The sequence below is a fragment of the Mirounga angustirostris genome, unplaced genomic scaffold, assembly GCF_029215605.1.
Source record: "Mirounga angustirostris isolate CCGP_5_RB_7025 unplaced genomic scaffold, mMirAng1.0.hap1 SCAF_14, whole genome shotgun sequence".
Lineage (NCBI taxonomy): Eukaryota > Metazoa > Chordata > Mammalia > Carnivora > Phocidae > Mirounga > Mirounga angustirostris.
In genome coordinates, this window is record NW_026991722.1 from 21,179,899 (window position 1) to 21,199,435 (window position 19,537).

General features: G+C 36.4%; 1 protein-coding gene across 1 annotated transcript in view; it reads right to left on the reverse strand.

Annotated features, from left to right (window-relative positions):
• The window catches only part of DCC (DCC netrin 1 receptor), a 775,798-nt gene that overhangs the window by 124,523 nt on the left and 631,738 nt on the right, over positions 1 to 19,537 (reverse strand). Inside the window, exons 16-18 of the mRNA XM_064578790.1 lie at positions 12,448 to 12,543; positions 6,849 to 7,081; positions 1,795 to 1,933 (exon numbers count right to left, since the gene is read on the reverse strand). Coding sequence (XP_064434860.1) covers positions 1,795 to 1,933; positions 6,849 to 7,081; positions 12,448 to 12,543 — 468 coding nt within the window. The remainder of the gene's footprint in view (positions 1 to 1,794; positions 1,934 to 6,848; positions 7,082 to 12,447; positions 12,544 to 19,537) is intronic.

A 19,537-nucleotide genomic window follows, 5' to 3' on the forward strand; every position in this document is an offset into this window, starting at 1 on the left:
TTGGATCTGTTTGTTTGGATTCCAACTTAGCCAAAACTCTGTGGTTCTATTTCTTATGTTATTTCAGGATTTTTGTTTTTTTCTGCATTATTTCAGGTGTCCTTCCAGTTTTTTCTATTTTACTTAACTAGAATAAAATTAAGGATTTATCACCTCGACAGAATGAAGTGTTTTATTTCAAGGATTTGCCAAACACTCTTACCTTTATCACAAGCAACTTCAGCACAAGTGCACAACTATGCAGTCCCATACAGTCTTTATGTTACTGCAGAATTAGAAGCAAACCTAGAATTATTTCATTCACTTCATCTCCTTCTCACAGCTATAAAGTCTGCAGACACTTGTGAATTACTTCTTGCTTCTCATCATCACCCAGGAATCTCATCCACAAGCTATTTACACTTTTGTCCAGATCACTATCTGTTTTGACAATCATCTTCCTATTAACCACTCTCTAGCAGTTAATATCTTTTTGTCAGCAATGGGTCTCACCGTTGGTGTCCCTACAAGGCTAGGCAGTTGATGAGAAATGAATAGGATATATTTATCAAGCCAGATGATAGGGTGCACTTTATGTTTATGAAAGGGAAAAATGAATGAATTTGCTTGCTTTAAGAGGAAATTACTGCTCCTTCTCTTTCGCTCAGGGAAGACCAAATGTCTTACTGGTTTATGTTTAATTCCTTTCATCTCCTTTTAAGTAAAAAAGAAGAGCAGGGCCCTTATTCTCCCCATAAAACATAACCTATTTATCATGTCTTATTCTTCCTAAGAAGCTGTGAATATTGGCATCCAGGGCAGACTTTTAGGAGAAAGAGTTAACACATGTAAACATGTAAAATAGAAGAAGTTAAAAAAAAAAAAAGGATGTTGAAATTAAATCAGACAAACTAGAAAACTTCTTATAGAAAGAAGTATCCACAAAAATATAAGAAATATTAACAATGAACTCTCTGAGTTAAGGTAGTAGTTTGGAATAAATGAACTGCCAGGGGACAAATTCTAATGGAAAAAGAAATTCAACTTACTCAGAGAGTTTTATTGGTATATATATTTTTAAATTTGGAAATGTGTGGTGTAGTTTACCCCTAAATAGAATACCATGAAACCAATCAAACAGCTGGTTGAACCCTGTATTCTTCAGATTTTGGATTTCTGTGAACTGTAAAAGCCAAGTGCACTGCACGTCTGTTAAGGTTACAAATTCAACATTTATGATCCATAGTAAATGTGACTGGTAAAATTTACAGTGAATTACATTTTCCTGTGATTTGAACTATTTCAAATTACATGAAGTTTGTTCCATTGCATTGTCTTATTTCTAAGGAGTGAACATAACCACCCAGAAACTTCTTCCCATACCCATAACAGGTTATTTATGGTAAACACCAATGCGATTATGGTTGTAATGTATTACTGTATCTAATTTCTTTCCAAAAAAGTAAATACCCACCATGACTGCTAATCAAAGACTCAAATGTTTTGGACAGAGTTCAGTCCATGGATTTCTGCCTTTACTTAAAGGTATTGAAAAAAAGATTTATATTCAGATCTCCAGAGTTAATGCCCAGATTAAAACCAGATTACTCAAACCTCTGGGGATTCATTTTCTTCTTTTCTAGAGTGGGGAGGATAATACTAGATATAAAAGTGCTTTGAACTACAGAGTATGAAATATTTTCTGCAGGATAAGGTATAACTTAAACACCATAATGCACATATGTTCCAACTTCCAAAAAACCTGGGAAACACCATCAAAAATCGAAATTTGGAAGTAAGACTCTCTTCACATACCTGCTTCATATGTGGTGGCATGGGCAGTCATGCTCCACGTGCTTGACCTTCTGTTTTTTGTTACCATGACTGAGAACTCATACATCGTGTTGGGTTTGAGGCCTGTTGCTGTGTAACTCAAAGACGTTGTATCTTCTGACTGTACCAGTGGGGAATAAGCAAAGAGAAGAAGATGAACTCTATCAACTTGCTAAGTCAAAGCATGTAAAGAGACGACCAAATAACAAACAGTCTATTTCCAAATAGCATAAGACCTAGGACACAGCACTGGCCCTGCTTTTTTTCTGTCAACCAGTTTACACTGGCTGATGGTAACTCCAAAACACGATGGATTAAATCCGGTGCGATGTTGTTCAGAGGGGCAGCTAGCTGATCAATTTTCCCAAGTAGGGTAATAACCACTGTCTCAGGACCAGTTCTGCTTGCTTCTGTCAATCCTATTTTTAAGCTAATCTGCAGTGACTTTAACTTTCATTTGTTTGTAATGATCAAAATCTTTTTTTCAGAAGTTTTCATTTATGTATTTTAAAATAGATCATCATGATTATTTTCCATTAGTAATAAAATTAATTTTTAGAGATCTACTACTTACACTTTTTAAAAATTATTTATAGCACGAACTTTTAGTGATTCCCGAATCTGTTGGGCTATTATAAAGAAAATAAACAAAAGCAATGTTGTATTGTGTGGCCTTCTTTTTATGCAAAGTTCACATGAAACACACATGTAAGTATGGTCACTGGAGCAATTGATCAGGAAGGGAACAACAAATTGGATATGTATTAAAAGATTATAATTGTGTTAGTATTATTTATCTTTTGAATTCATTTGTCTTTTGAATTCATCTTTTGAACAGGTTATAGATATTTTAGTAGAAAATAAAATATCTATTTTTATTGTTTACTCAAGAGATCAAAATGGTAATGAAGAAGAAAACCAAGTTAATCTTCCAGGTTAATGAATATTTTCCATGTGATCAGGCAAATTTTGCCTATTTATGCCTCTTATAAGTATCAATTTATGCTTGGTATTTAGATCTTGATTTTTTCCCAATGTTTATTATTTACCTTCACTTTTATATTTATTATATTTGTTAATATCTCTGTTTAGAAAATCAAGGAAAGCTCTTTTTCCCCACTTATGTCACACCTATCTCCTCCTATACCACTGTAGTGTGGTGTATCTTTTTTATTCTACTATGAATTCTTAGATTATAGCTATGAAAATCCTACATTTCATTACAAAACCAAATAAATATTTAACTGTACTAATAACATTTTAATGATGTGCCCATCCATCTTAATAAAGTGATCATAAACATCTATCAGAAGCTCTTCTTTAAAATAGCTGTAAAAACGTGGGCCCTGAGTAAATGTAAAAATACTGTGTAGACTCAGGAAGATAGAATTTCATCAAATAAAACACAACATGGGCAGCTAGTATCTGACAAGCTGAAACATAACTTCCAACCCTGTCTTCCTTCACTGTCGTGAACACCTCTAAGTCTTAGAAATGGAAATAAGGGGAGAAATGGGACAATGAGAAATATTTCAGCTAGGAAGAAAAGATCATACTTTTATAAAACTAGTCTCTTTGAACATAAAGATCACTGGCGTTTGGGAGGCCGCTAAGCAATACTGTCCTTGTTTGTGTTTTAGAATGACGCACTTGCCTTCTGTAAATACCATGGATTCACTGGGTTTTCTCAGGAACTTCATGGAAGGTTATTGTTCAGAATAAATCATTAGCCTAGAAGTACTTTGGCCAGTTACTTTTGAGAGCATAGAATGCAACAGGTACTACCCCTCTGAGCCTCAACTTCCTTATCCATAAAATGGAGATAACCATACCACTGACCTCCTAGCATTATTTAAAGTGTCTGTAAACCAAAACATAGTATCTGGTCCAGGGAACATATTAAATGTTAGCTACAATATTTCATGCATTGTCTAACATGATATGTAACTTTAGGCATGCCTTAAGTTCCCTATTGAATTGTAAGTATCTTGAGGGTGTGACTGAGTCTTGCACAACTTTGTATCTTCTGTAATAGCCATGTTATATCTGGTAAGCAGTAGTCAATACTCAGTGAATGTATTTTGAATAGAAATTTATATAAAACATGTGATTAATCATTTCAATAGAAAGTAAATTACAGAAAATTCCCCCTTCTGATAAGGAAAATCAAAACAGAGTTTTAGACAATCAAAATATAAATGTCTGGAATATGGCTTGATTTGGGATTAAATGAAGTAGAAGGGTACTCCTGTGGGGATAGCCTTGGGTAATGCCATTAGGTCACCTGAGCTCCAGCTGAAGTTTCATGGGAAAACTTTTTCAAGTTATACAACCTAATGATGTCTTTATAAAGGGATCTACATACATGCTTAACTATGGAGAATCTTACTCTTTTTATAGTAGGTGTGAATATTCCAATCATACAGATGGGAAAAATGAGATTGAGCAAGTTCAATGACATGACAGGACATGGTAAAGCCAACTCTTGCACCCAAGTCATTAGACTCCATGTATTTCTTTTTTTCCCCTCTATCTTGTGTTATGTTCTGCCTACCTTATAAAGCTGTGCTGGGGAGTGAGATGAAGTAATAGGTATGAAAGTAGTTTGAGAAGTTCACAATGTAAAACCAAAGCACCCTATTAACATTATTTGTAAAATGTAAGCTTACTGTATTACTTTCTAGTGGGCTTGATATGGTCTGTATTTATCCTTGCGATCCAACTTATACCACCCTTTCCTCTAAAACTCTTCTTCTCAGGGTGAAGATGTAGAGTGTAGGTGTGTATGGAGGGCAACAGAATGTTTTTTCTATACCCAAACTTCAATCCATGAGAGAAATCAGCCTCCGCTTACAAGGAATAGTTACTGGGTTGAGTCTTACAGGCATTCTTTGTGAGACTCAATAATTCCATGTGTGCTGGTATGAACTATTCAACCAAAATAATCTGCTTCAAGAAATTCTGGAACTTAAGCCATTCTGCAGAGAACAATCATTGTCCTTCAGAACATTTCACATACTGGCAAAGTACCCATGGCCATTCTGTGAAATGAATGTATTGACAAAGTACAGCAACTATGGGCACAAAATTTTTAAAGTAGTCTTTTAAAAATAAACTTAGAATTGGGCAATCTGTATATAAAGAGAGACTTTTTTTTTTAATGTTCTCATATGTTTCATTGGTTGTCTTATCTGATAATGTTATCTTTATTTATCGTTCTGCTGAGCCTTAAATCTAATACTGCAAGGAGATGGATAGGGTACTTAAAACATATGTTATATCAATGATACCATTTGGACTTGCCTGGAGAGTTTTTCCAAATACCTGACCTAGCAGGGTGACAGTACCAAAGAAAGCTTTTTAAAATGGTTTCAATTAAAAACTGATTTATGATGAAATGTGAATTTTATACCACTTAAAAGTTGAAAGAGACTAGAAACAGATCCAGCATGCCTACAGGAAGAAAGAGGCAGATTTACAACATTATTGGTGGGATTTTGATTTATCTCCAGGGTCTTTAGAGTCAGACACTCCCAAAGGATGTTGTCATTCCTGAAATCACCACTTGGCTAGAGGCTAGATTAAGCAAGATGGCAGTTTAGTGGGAAGGACACTGGATGAAATATCAGGAGATTCAAATTCTCTCTGAGAGCTACCCCAGTGGAATGGTAAAGAGAAGGGATCTTCTCTTCTCAGATAAGGGGCATCTGAAGAAGCTGGAGTGCCAGGATTGAACTATTGGCTCCTTGGTTACTGGGGAACATGTATGATCTTATATTTAAAGCTATCTTCTTGGGGCACCTGCGTGGCTCAGTCGGTTAAGTGTCTGCCTTTGGCTCAGGTCATGATTCCGGGATCCTGGGATCGAGGCCCCATGTCGGGCTCCCTGCTCAGCGAGAAGCCTGCTTCTCCCTCTCCTCCCTGTTCATGCTCTCTTCTCGCTACCTCTGTTGCTATCTCTGTCTCTTTCTCTCAAATAAATAAATAAAGTCTTAAAAAAAATAAAGCTATCTTCTTCATCCCAAATCATCATCTTGTGAAGCTTTATGTTTTAAATGCATTTTCATATATTATGTCACTTGAATAACTTAAGAATTCTTTGAAGTGTATCAATGGATCAATGGAACTGAGTGTCTTACTCATTCCAAGATTATAAATGATATGTTAAGTAGCAACAACTAAACTGTGTGTAACTGCCTCTATCATCTAGTACAGCTCTAGGTACATAGTAGGTACTTGATAGTCATTTGTTGATTTTCTCATTTTAGACTACATTTTGTGTATTGTTTGCATATACTAACATTATGGCAGGCTTAGGAGGTAACAAAATTGTCCCTGTATATAACTATTTGCTGGAGTTGCTAAGGCTGGCTGATGGAGATTCAGAAGTAGTAAAGACAACGCCTCCACAATCCATCTCTACTGAGCTCTTAGCAGGGTTGTAGGATGACTCAGGGAAAGGGGTTGGTCTAATTCATGTTAGTTAAAGGAGAATGTGCACTGTGGTTTTCTTTACCACATGAGCATGTTTCAAGGCTAACTGAGAAAGTAGATGCTAATGGCTTAGAGTGCTTTCTGAGGACTTTGTAACAAAATCTTCCAGCTGTGTTCCCAGGCATGTGCACTATAAGATGGGTCTCTGTAACATTGATAGGGTTGCCTTTGGGGTCCATCTAGATTCCAAATAAAAAGAAAGACACCAAAATCTATCCCGAAAATGAAAGTGGAGCCCCGCTATTTTCAAAGGAAAATGGCATTTCCTTGTACAGAATCAAATCATTTACACAAACGCAGCATCTGGTGGAATTTAGATAACGTTTGCATTTCTTGATGTTGTTCTACCTTGCCTTAGAATTGCTTCCTAAGATACAATTATTCCCATTCTAATTTTAGATACTGTGTTATTAAAATGCTTTGTTTTTCCATTTAGTGCCCCTGCAACAAAACGACTCACGACAGCCCAGGAAGCATTGAAAACAATGTATTAAGCAAATGACAGTTCATCTTAAGTTTTACGCTATCAGTTAGAACTTCACCTTGTATTTCGCATTCGCAGAAAAGCTGGTCCTCCACCGGACAGTGTAAAGTCGCACTTCAGATGTTTTTTGGTTCTTAGGGACAGAGTTGTCTGCCCAGCTGACCCTCACGGCATCGTGGGTAAGAGCCACAGCCTGTACACCTACTGGTGGGAGCATGGGGGTGGAGACATCTGGGGCCGAGGTGGGGAAATCGTCAAGCAAAGGATAATAATCAACGGGGTCAGTGGGATCTGGGTTTAAAAACCCGCCAAATGAAACAAACAAATACATACATAAATAAAAGAGTTAAAAAAATAAATATCAGTGGTAACACGTCACAATGAGTTAAATGCATGGCAATAATGATGAAAGGGAACATGAGAAGAACAGAAAAAAATACAATTAATTCAATCGGAAAACTCATTTGAGACAGTATTGCTCTATTACAAAAATACTATTTTCTGTAACTCACTCATTTCCCTATAGTGGTTTTATCAGCTCCACTTCTGGTGGTCACTTTTAGCTATATATTTTAAAAGCCCATTTCGTCTTGGAGTTTTGCACATGGCTTCTTAAAAGGTCTAGTATAGAACTTGTCAGTTTTATAACTATACAGATAACTTAAAATAACAAGATCAAAAGGAGTGTCTGGTTTATTTCCTCCTGTTAAGGAAATAAATGCCTATCCAATATCTGTTCTTTTAAGTTTGTTTATTTTTCTCCTTTTCTAACTTGATTCGGTTTCTCTAATGCTTTCATTATTGCTTAGCTTATATCTGCATAAATATTGTTTAGGCAAGAAACAAGTAATAAAGCCCAAAGGGCTCTGTGGTCTACAGCAATCCGTCTATGGCTATGATTGCGTAAAGCCAGACTGACCAGGTCCATGGCCCGTGTGCCCCGTGATATGTTTGATAACTAGGTTTCTTCTAGCACTTGGCGTGGCAGGTTTTCTTAGATTGAAATCATTAAAGAAAGTATGGATGTATCTGTTTTACCCACTTTCCCACAGAGTAATTAACTAAGGCTCTTAAGGCATACCTATATTCCATATTACTTGTTCCAAAGTATCAAGTTCCATGGGAAAACTTTATGTTATTGGCTGGGGAGACAGAACGAACTGTGGGAGGTACACACAGGCTTTGATCCTTATTAACATAATCAGAACCTGCATGATGACGTGTGTGGTTTTAGAAAATTCTCTAGAAAAATTTTGTACTCATTTTTATGCTGCGGATATCAGAATCAGAAGAGTTTGTCTTGTGGCCATAGTAAGAGTCCAATTTTGAGCCTTTTATACCTAAGACTTTTCAGTTTTTGAAATTTTACCTTTAAATCATGTAATATGTATTCTCACTAACAAAAAAAAAAAAAAAGAAAGAAAGAAAGAAAGAAAGAAAGAAAGAAAGAAAGAAAGAAAGAAAGAAAGCCCTCAGGCAGGGCATCTGAGGACATTTGGGGAGCTGACCTGCTAAAATGTAGAGTATCTGAAGCAGTGTACATACAGAGTTTACATTTTTAAATAGCCTAGTTCCAAGCACAGCAGTTATTGCCTGGTTTTGATGACTACTTCACTTTGTCCACCGTATTTCAAATGCCTACCCCCTACTCATTGCTCTGTTTTCCAATGAATTATTTAGTAGTTTACTGGGCTGTGGTCTTTGGAGCAAAATACAAAACCTGAAAACAAAAACAGAACAAAAGGAAAGAAAAAAAAAAGAGAAAGAGAGAGAAAGAAAAATGTTTAAAATTTAATGACAGAGCCCAGGCTTTCCGTATTTCCTTTGATTGTGTCTTTTTATTAAGGGCTCCTTTAAACCCAAATGGATTTATGAAATGATGAAGGGGGAGCTGAAGAGCCTCCAGGAGGATCCCGATCAGTCATCAGGTCGGTGTATCGGTGGCAGGTGTTTTGGCCAAACTGAAACAGGTGCTGCCCCCCTTGTTTCTATTCTTAGCCGACTTTCCAAGAAGAATGTTATACACAACAGGAAGACTATTCTGAATCACAAACTTCTTTTTTGACCAACCTACATAATGTGTTATACCATATATGTTGTTTCTTTGCTTAACCTGGTTTTTAAACCGATATGAATTTAATAATCTGCCACAGGTGCCATAGATAAGGTTTTGAAAAGTAGTGATTCTACTTCAAGAAATGCTAACACCCACTCTGGCTCTTCCTGGATTTTACAATAGTATATTTTTCATGACTTGTGGAGTTTCTTGGAGTCTCAGTTCCAGAATGTGTCCTTCAAATTTCAAGTAATGTTTGTTGGTATTTATCTATGGACTTACATAATTTAAGAATTTCTATCCCTGGCCAAGTTTTTCTTGGCTTTTTTTTAGCGAATTTGTTTTCAGGCATGGCTTGTCATTCTACTTGCCATCTCCTTTAGATCTGTACTAATACAAGAGCCACTAATTACACGGACAATTTAAATTTAAATTATTAAGATTAAATACAATTTAAAAACCACTTCTTCTGTTGCACTAGCCAATTTTAAGTATCCCACAGCCATATAAGCCAGTCTATCATCTTGGATAGTATAGATATAGAGCTTTTCCAACAAAGCAGAATGTTCTAGTGGAGAGCGAGCACTATTCTAAATACATGTATGCTCCATACACTGCTAATTATCTTTCTCTCAGCACAGTTAAATTAAAAGCATTTTTTTTTTGGTTAAAAAACACCATTTTTTTTCTAACAACTTTTTTCCAGTTTTTAGGTGCCTTATATGCTGTTGATTTGCAGTGGTTATATTCAAGAGTAAAAACTAAATAAAAATTAAAAAGAAAAAAACATAGCCTCAAACCTTTTGCTAAAAAGAGAAGCCTATTCAATTCCTAATAAATATTTTGGTAAGAGTTCATGAATTTTCAGTTCACATACTAAAGTTCAAAACAAGCTTTTAAAATAATAACATAATTTTACATCTGGATTATACTTCATTCAGACATTGATAAAGCAGTTGAGAATAAACAAATTCAAAGAACACACCTCCTTATTCCCCTGCCTTCTTCCCTTCTCCAGGCTCAGAATGTCTTGTTCTTGCAACATTAAGAACTAAAAAGCTCTACTGCACAAATAAAACTCTTAACACACCCATTTGATCTGGTGAAACTTCCCTCAGCTCTAATACTAATATGCTCAGGATGAGATGAGGCTCCAGAGAAGAGGCTCCACCTAAGAGCAGGTGTTTGTGGAAATCATCATGGCCTGATACTTACTCCAGTCTGATGCATTTATTGCCTCTGATTTTTTATTTATTTTATGCTGGCCTCCTCCAAGTCTGCTCATGGGAATACTTACAGAGCTCAGAGACAGAGAATGTCTTCTCTGTGGCACTATGACACATTTATTGATAGAGTTTCTCCTAGAACCTTAACCTTTCATTCTATTTATTTGTCCTTTGTTCTCCATGATGTGTGGAAACACAATAAAATAAGTCTGCCACATCCAAGAGAGGACTGGTTTTATTCATTCCTCTTCAAACCCTACTGACTTTACTTCAATAAGAAAATGCCTCACATAATTCCCAACTTTTGGTATCCATTCATTCCTCCAGATCCATTAGGATTAGAGTCTTATTAGAGAAAAATAGTCTTATGGATCACTGGTGTTTTGGAAAGTATTCTGGGAATGCCATATGCCAAGGATTAAAGAATGACAGCAAATGGGAAGGCAGAAGTTAATGTCCCAAATGGTTCTTTGTGAGCAGCTTATCTTTGGTTTATGTAAACTCTATTTTTACTACTACTGCTTTCTGCTCAAAATTGATTTTTTTTTTTTTTTGGTCACCTGAGTGTCTCTTCTTTCTGGGCTTTCGTTTTGGTAAGAAAGTGGTCTTTGAAAAGACTAGCCATAGTATAATTTGTGTTGCCTGATCACAAGCTCAAGGTCACATTGATGAGCAGATGCTCAACATCTTCTACCATTGACAGGAAAGAGATAGCTTACTAAATACAAATTATGGAAAGAACAAGTAGAGCTAAAGTGACCTGCTACCTCCCAAAGAACACTGCTACTGGCAGAACAAGAGAATAAGGGGAAGTGAAAATTCTAGACACCTCCATCATGTTATCTCATGGTTTCCTATTCTGGACCTCCATACACCTCATCTTATTTAGAGATAATATGTTTGACAGTAGACATTCTCTCAGGTAATATTTCTTATTTGCCTATTTGCCCTTTTGGGGAGACATGAGCCCTTTTGATAACACAATGAGAGAGCCATACTGTCTCCACAGATAAAGAAATACATTGACACATACCCAAAATTTTTCATACCACTTTAGGCAGATCATAGACCTTGAAAACAGGAGCCAAAGATTCAAGCAAACTCTGGAACAACAACTTTGCCTTACAAGAAAATCTGGTTGAAATTAATGAAGTGATGGTATATTTGGAAACCATCATGTAACAACTGTGAATTCACTTTAAAACTGTATATTCTCAAGAGAGCCTATGAATGGAGCTTGTGGGTTTGGAAAATAAACTGTACAAAGTTTACATAAACTTAGGTGGTAGCAGAAGTCACAGATCCCACTATTTATTCCAAGGTGATTTATTCCTCCTTGTCAGGACTTCATACTCAGGCACCCAGTAGTTTTCCATGTTCTCTAGTGTTCACTATGAAATCCTGCTCTCAGATTTTTTATTCTCATTAAGGTGAAAGTAACTGATGAGTTAAATGAGGTCTGAGGCTTGTGGATTTTGAAATGGGGCAGGATCAAAGAATTCACTAAACAGATGGACCTCTTGGGTTTTACTTCCAGATTTCAGACATAAGGCTATTGGGGATGGTTGTGTGACTTTCCAGTGACTCTGAACAGCCCCCCAGGAGCGGTATTTATTCTATTTTTGAGTAAGCCCAGCCTTGCTCACAAATAGTCTCTGTAAATGTCCTGTATCTCACCCTCTTATCCATTCCATTCTGAGTTCCTTCAGCTCTTTTTTTGTGTGTGTTCTGCCTTTACAGTCCAACTCACATAAGAATTCCTAGAGGTGTGAAACCCTGGAAGCAGCCACACTTTTAAATATCATAAGGCTCTGGGCACTGCTGGGGTGACCTATAGGCCTGGCTCAGGAAAAGGCCACCTGTCTGACTCAGCCTAGTCCAAACCAGTCCCAGGAGGTCAGTCCTTCCTTGTCACATTAGTTTGAAGGATCCTCTGTAGAGAAGCAAGTGGCCATTTGGGCATCTGGTGGCTTTTGCACAGAAACTTTCCTGCCTCAATTGCACTGGTTTGCAAGATGAAACAAGATGCACATGAGCATGAAGAGTGGTATCGAGCCACCAAAATATGAGCTACTGAGAGAAGACAGAGAAGGAGAGATCTATATTCTCTAAGTCCACATATTAATTTATAGATTGACTTCCTCTCACTTAATTTTGTAAACCAAGAAGATAATGAACTATGTGTGTGTGTATATGTATATTCACGTAAACACAAATATGCATGCACACATACACACGCAAGGCTCAGAACATGACTACATACATTTTGTTTGTTTTCTTCCTTTGTATTTTGCTTTAGGGTTTTTTTTTTTTTTCCCCACCACAACTTAAACACTGGCTACCTTGTCATAAGAGGTTAAACTATTTCAGTTTACCTGTTAGAGATCTGGTGGTGGCACTTTCATAAAGTGGAACTCCTTCTCCTGCATTGTTAAAAGCTTTTAGGGAGATTACGTAATGGGAACTTGACTCTGGAGAAAAAACAGAAAGAAAATAAACATGATGATTTACTTAGTGTACTGAAATATCCAGGGTAAACATTTTCCTGCAATAAAATTTAATATAATCTACTAAGTAAGTTGTTGTTTAAAATGTGTGAGTGTGATTCTGGGAAGCAGGTGGTACGGGTGACAATACAGTTTTTAATCTTCCTGAATCTTCCCATAATAAGAGACTGATTGACTAGGTAGACAACCACAAGCACTTGGACAATTCCAACAAAAGTAGGCAATGAGCTATACTCTCAAACCCCGAAATATAATTGCATGTGGACAAACCACCAACAACCTTAGGACTTGCGTGTTTATCAGCATCTGTGTAGGAGAAATCAGAGAGAGGCATCCAACTTCAAAACAGAAATAGTTCTAAAATACCTATCAGCTAATGCTAGAAAATGCAGCGGGCCAATCTGTGGACAGTAAATATAAGTACACAAAATTAGCCTGCAAAATCTCCTCTCCAGGACAGGACTTACACCGGGGACAAATTGCTGGCAACAGAGTTAAAATTTGAGCAGACAGAAGCAACAGAAATGAAGGGAAGAGAAGGTCCAGATAAAAGTAGAAGAGAGCAAAGTCATGAAAACTTGGAAAGCAAGCTGCCTTACAGTTTTTAGTGTGTATCAGGGTTTGGCCAACTTTTCTTGTAAAGGACCCAGATGGTAAATATTTAGCTCTGCAGCCCACATTATCTGTGTGATGTATTCACCTGCATTTGTTTGTTTGTTTACAGCTCTTCAAAAATGCAAAAACCATTCTTAGTTCAATGGGGTTCAAACAAAAATAGGACCTGAGCCGATGTGACCTGCAGGCTAAAGTTTGCTGAACCCTCAGCTCTGGTCTAATGAAAACAACGGGAGAGGGAGCTCTGTGTATTTAGAAAAGCTATTTGAACATCTGGGAACGTAGAGGAACAGGTCATGTGAAAGAAAGCAAGCCCCAAAAATCTGTTGGGGCTAAATACCTTACAAAATAAACTGAGGAGTATACCATTCCTGTAGACAAGCACACTCCCAAAAAGAGATTGAAAATACGCAAGGAGGGCGCCTGGGTGGCTCAGTTGGTTAAGCGACTGCCTTCGGCTCAGGTCATGATCCTGGAGTCCCGGGATCGAGTCCCATATCGGGCTCCCTGCTCAGCAGGGGGTCTGCTTCTCCCTCTGACCCTCCCCCTCTCATGCTCTCTCTCTCTCAAATAAATAAATAAATAAAATCTTTAAAAGAAAAGAAAATACACAAGGAAAGTAGATCAAACCTTTGAAATTTACTATTTCAAAATGAGCTAAACAACATTAAGAAAATTAAATGCCAGATATGCAAGAGTAACATAAATTAAAATTAGGAAAAAAACTCAGAAATGAGGTGGTATAACTCAAGAAAGACTAAGTAAAAAAAAAAATATTTTTAAAAATAAAGAGTACCTAGACAAACAAACAAGCACAAGAAAAAACAAAACAAAAAGAAATTAAGAGAGAATTTAGGAGATAGTGATGAACAGAAGAGAAGGAAGGTCTAACAGACGAGTAATAGTTGTCCTTGAGGAGGAAAACCAAAGAAAGGGAACAGAACAAATAGTAAAAAGTGTAATTTAAGAAATTTTTGCTGAGTTAAAAAAAATCTTTTAGGCATCTGGACAGAAAGAATACATGACTTGAAAGGGGGAAACTTATTTGTTTCAGAGGTACAGGTCTGTGATTCAACAGTCTTACACAATTCACAGCGCTTACCATAGCACATGCCCTCCCCAATGTCTATCAACAAATAATATATGTTAAAAAAAAAAAAAAGATAGTAGGAAGGGAAAAATGAAGCGGGGGGAGAATCGGAGGGGGAGATGAACCAGGAGAGACTATGGACTCTGAGAAACACACTGAGGGTTCTAAAGGGGAGGGGAGTGGGGGGATGGGTTAGCTTGGTGACGGGTATTAAAGAGGGCACGTACTGCATGGACCACTGGGTGTTATACGCAAACAATGAATCATGGAACCCTACATCAAAAACTAATGATGTAATGTATGGTGATTAATATAACATAATAAAAAAAGAACAATTTTAGGTTGAAAGAAAATATTTGCTATACACACAAAAGTGGTTAATCTTGTTAAGATACAAGTAGTTCTTCAAATTAGTAAGAACATTGCATATAGCCCAAGGAGAATTGATATTCAGGGAAATGAAAAGAAAAGCAACAATAAAATAAAACTTTTGGCCCTTCAGATTGGCAAAAATGTAAGATCGTGTTAATGCCCAGTGTTCATGAGATTACAAGGAAAACAATACTTTCATATACCATTTCTCAAGAGCAGTGATGAGTCTGGAAATTTCTGTAAATTTTGGAAAATAAATCTGGCTATATAACTGAAAAAAAAAGGGGGGAAACTTAAATTATGATCAAACTTTTGGACAGCCACATTTTATGCCAGAAGGAACTGAAGTAATTTATTTGAAATACCCAAGGTAAAAAATGTGATTCAAGGATTTTATAGTTAACAAAAGTTAGCTTAACTATAAAGGGCACACCCAAGCTGTTATCAACATATAAGTAACCAGGGAGTATTACTCCCATGATCCTGAGAACTACTGAACTACTGAGAAATGAGCTCCTAAATGACCAGGGTAGATACCCCAATGGTAAACTGATGAACGACAAATGTTAGGAACTAAGACTAAGTAAGAGTTAAAAGGGGGAGATTTTATTTTGTAATGGCTACATGTTCTGATATTGTAGCTATCCTACAGTCATAAGTCAAAAATAAGGGAGACTAGGGGTAGTGTATGCACAAATCAATGTTTCAATAATTATTGATGGTGATAATATTATTATTGTTATTCTGCAACTAATGTAACATGGGATAAAGCAAATGAATAACCATGAGAAATTATAATTATATCATCTCCTGTGTCCTTGAGAACCAGGAGATTAGTGTGGATGAAAGGACATATTGATGTAAAATAGAAGAGGTATGTAAAGTCTTACATTCCTAAAATTTAATCAGAAAATCAGTTTCAACTCAAAAGGCATTTTATGTCTGTCCTAGTTCCATCCACTGAAGAAGTCTAGAGACATTGTCAATAACAAATACCCCTAAAGCCCAGATAGGGATTTTGAAAAAAAAAATTTTTTTTTTTTGCACTGCAAGAAACAAGGGGTTCTTGTAAAACTGGTTGATTCCTGGTCTGAGATAGGACACATAACAATTGAGCTTGAAACATCTTGATGTAACCAGATAGAAAGGAAACAACCAAAGACTAATAGGCTCATGTCAAATGGATTCAGGAATCAAATGAAAAAGGCTCCCACAGACCAAAGATGAAGACAATCTGATATTCAATAAAGGTGAGAGTTGCAATGAATTGAAACCCAACAAATATACATGAATGTATGAATTCATAAAGGTATTTTTAAAAAATAATAAAAGCTGGTCACTTCTGAGGTTGACAGAGAACCAAATTACTATCTTGAAAACCAGCTAAAGAATCAAACATTCATTATGTTTTTCTTAAATAAACTCTACAGTATATAACCACACAGCGTGTGAAGGGGAAGCATACACTTATAATATTATTCCAACTAACAAGTGAAAACTCAATGATAGAATTCAAATATTACTATTTTGCAGCCCCAATGAACAAATGGATCTGGGCATTAAGCATTCATGATTGTTAAGATAAAATAGAGAAACCTAGGCATAATGTATCTTCTAAAGAAAGAACACACTCCTAGAGTCTTCCCAAAGGATGGAACCTACTTAGTCTGATTAAACCTATAGATCCAAATGCCATTTTGCAGGAAATAGAGCAAAGAAACAGTTCAAGTCCAACTTACACAATTCATTGAGCTATATATTTGTTGCTTGTAGTTTTCTGTATCTGTCTTTTATTTTACAATTTAAAAAAGTTTTAAAAATGAGTGGATTTATCTCTGACAGTGAGTGCTCTTTGAAAATTGATTAGATGGCTTTTTCTTCATGAGATTTTATGTGACCTAAATATTAGCATTCGAGATATTGACATTCCAAACCACAATGACAGGAGAGCCACAATATAGCAAGAGGAATAAAATGAAATTATGTTTAATGTAGTCAAAGGGCTTCTATTAAATGAATTGCTTCCCCTACAAGAGGGGATATTTATTTATTAATTTTTGCTATCAACCTAGTTTACTAATAAGAAAGTAATCAGTCAACAAATGTTAAATGCTCTTGGAGCATATGTTAAAGAGGGACCCCTATTGTCAGGTTACAATCATAGTTCTGGGCAGAGAAAACAATGGACAAGGAAAGACTACATAAAATTAAGTAGTACAGTGTGTAATACAACTTGTGAATGCTATGTGAGATTAGAGGTCTGGAAAATTAGTGAGGGATTGGGTCATCTAAGACTTCTTGGCAGATACGGACTTGGTACCAGGGCTTGAAGGTATGGGTAGGATTTAGGGATAGAAGGATGACAGGAAGTAGAAAACAATCTCAGGAAAAAGGTATATGTCAAAAATACAGTTAGATGGGTCAGCAAAAATACTTCTCTACTAGGAAACATCCTTTATAGCTATTGGAGTGGAGACAAAGCCTGATTTCAAACATATGATTGATCTATACAACTACAATGTAAACATTTGCATTAGAGTCAAGCTCCATAAAATTGCCTGTGGGTCAAATTGCATTTGGTTTCACATAATACACATCCAGCATATATTTGCATTTATCTATGTATTTGTTTTTCAAGGGAGTGAGAGAGAGGTCAGCAATTCCAAAACTCCTGTGCTTGGGAGCTAGGGTTTTGATTTTTGTTTGGTTTAGTTTGGTTTTACTTGTTAAATCTGAAGGAGAGAGAAGAGGAGAGAGGAAGAGAGATAGGAAGAGAGAGAGGGGGGAGAGATTTAGTCACAGGGTATGAGAGGGTGCTAGACAGTAATTCCTCCAAGTAATTCACCTAAGGAATGGAGCCACCACTCCAAGATGTTATTAACATATGGAAGGCAGTCTTCTAGTCTATCAGCATAGGGAAGGTAAACCACAAATCTGTAACCTCAGGTTCCTATATACACAAATGCATGCAAATCTATACATACTCATGGAAAAATAAATGACGAAGTCTGGGCTTCCTTAGTTAACATGTCAACCATAAGATCAACAGCAACAAATTAGAAACTATACTAAGGAAGTAAGGAGGGTCCAATAAAATAATAAAGCAGGTCTCATTTATGCAAGGTGATTAAATATGATTGTTTTATGCTGACCTCTCCATTTAGAATTCAGATTGAAGACTGTCTGACTTGATCAGAGGCTCTTCACTTCCTGCTCAGAGTTAAGAGCTAAAACTCACAGGTAGCATGGTCTATGAGACATTGAATTCTTGCCTTCACCTCTCTGTCTGCCCCCTCCTAGCTGCCCAGCTTATCTCTCCTTAGAAAACATGCTCTGAAAGCCTCTGCAACATTTGTGCACTATTGGCTTTCTGTCTTTTGGAGTGCATATTGTTTCTCATTTAAGAGAAAAAAAGGTATCTAAACTGGTTCATTGTCATTTTATTAGTTTGAATTTTTATATCAATCTGAATTACAACAACATGCTGCTATCTGGCTCCTGAGCATTATTAATCATTTCTTAATCTCTCCCCCATAGTAAATGTGAGATAAATGTCATTTCAATACTGACGCTTGCTTACAAGTGTCTGATGATCTGAGTAATGACAGCTTCTTCCACTTGATGTCTAGCCATGGTATAGGATATACTAACAAAGAATCTGGAGTTTTATAATTTCTTAGCTGTTGGATTAATGAATTACACAAACTGCTAAATTCCACAGATCCCAACTATGCTGTGCACATCCTAGGGGAGACCTAGCTTTAATTTAAATAAAACATGGTAATGGCTTAGCCTTGGGAAAGGGAAACAGATTTGCAATGGAGTTGTAACTGGTATAAGAATATCACTCAGAGCTGGCAGTCCCGGAGATGATTTGGTCTGGTCTTCTCTTGTTTTCAGTTGGTAATATAAGGATCAGGTAGTTCATTGACTTTTCTAAAGTAACATAGAGCTATGAAGGAAATAAAAGACCTAGGTCAACTCCACAATCCTTTTTGTCTACCTTTTTTTCCCTTCTTTTTATGAAAAAAAAAAAAAAATCCTTCCTTTATGTTCTTTATACTCTACCTGCTCATTAACATCTTTTGAGCTTCCTCTGGCCTCTGTACAGTGCTTTTTTCAAATGCACCTGGATCTCCTAAGGAAGCAACAGGAATATTTCATGCCCCCACAAAGCTTGATCCAGTACTGAATCAGCCTGAACAACAATAACAAAAATATTACTCAATTATTGGCTAATAGTGGACAGTGGGCTATAATGCTTTGATCCCCTTTTGTGTTGTGATATTGGCATCTTGTTTGTGTGTTAAGGGGGAAAGATGCTGGGAGCAACCGAGAATGAGGGTTTTCTCCCCATACAAAAGGAGAGGAGAGTGTCATTTATTGGCTCACCACTAGAGGGCAATGTGAAGCTATTTTCCTGCACATGCTCAGAGCTCCTAAACTTTAAAACCAGTAAATCACAAAAGAATTGCCTGGAATTGCTCCCTCTATAGAAGAATCAAATGAGTTAAACACATTTAATATCATAATGAATTTCAAATGAATTAATCATTAATTATGGTCAGACCCCATTGTTCAGGAATACATTTAATGACAATTATGACAGCAAATTTATTTTTTGGATTTACTGAAATGATGCAGATATATGGCTTGAAAATATATCAGTTGCCTCTGGAAAATAAAGTACAGCAGTATTTTTTCATTTGAACTCACTGTGATCGAATCACACTGAAATAACTTGGATTTTGGTGGATGTCCATGGGAATTATTTTTAATTATGGATCTTCTGAGTGATTCCACATATTTCAAATTATTGATCCGATGTTCACCACTATTTGGCCAACTTTTCTTACAGAATACATTGAATTGGGATAAAGG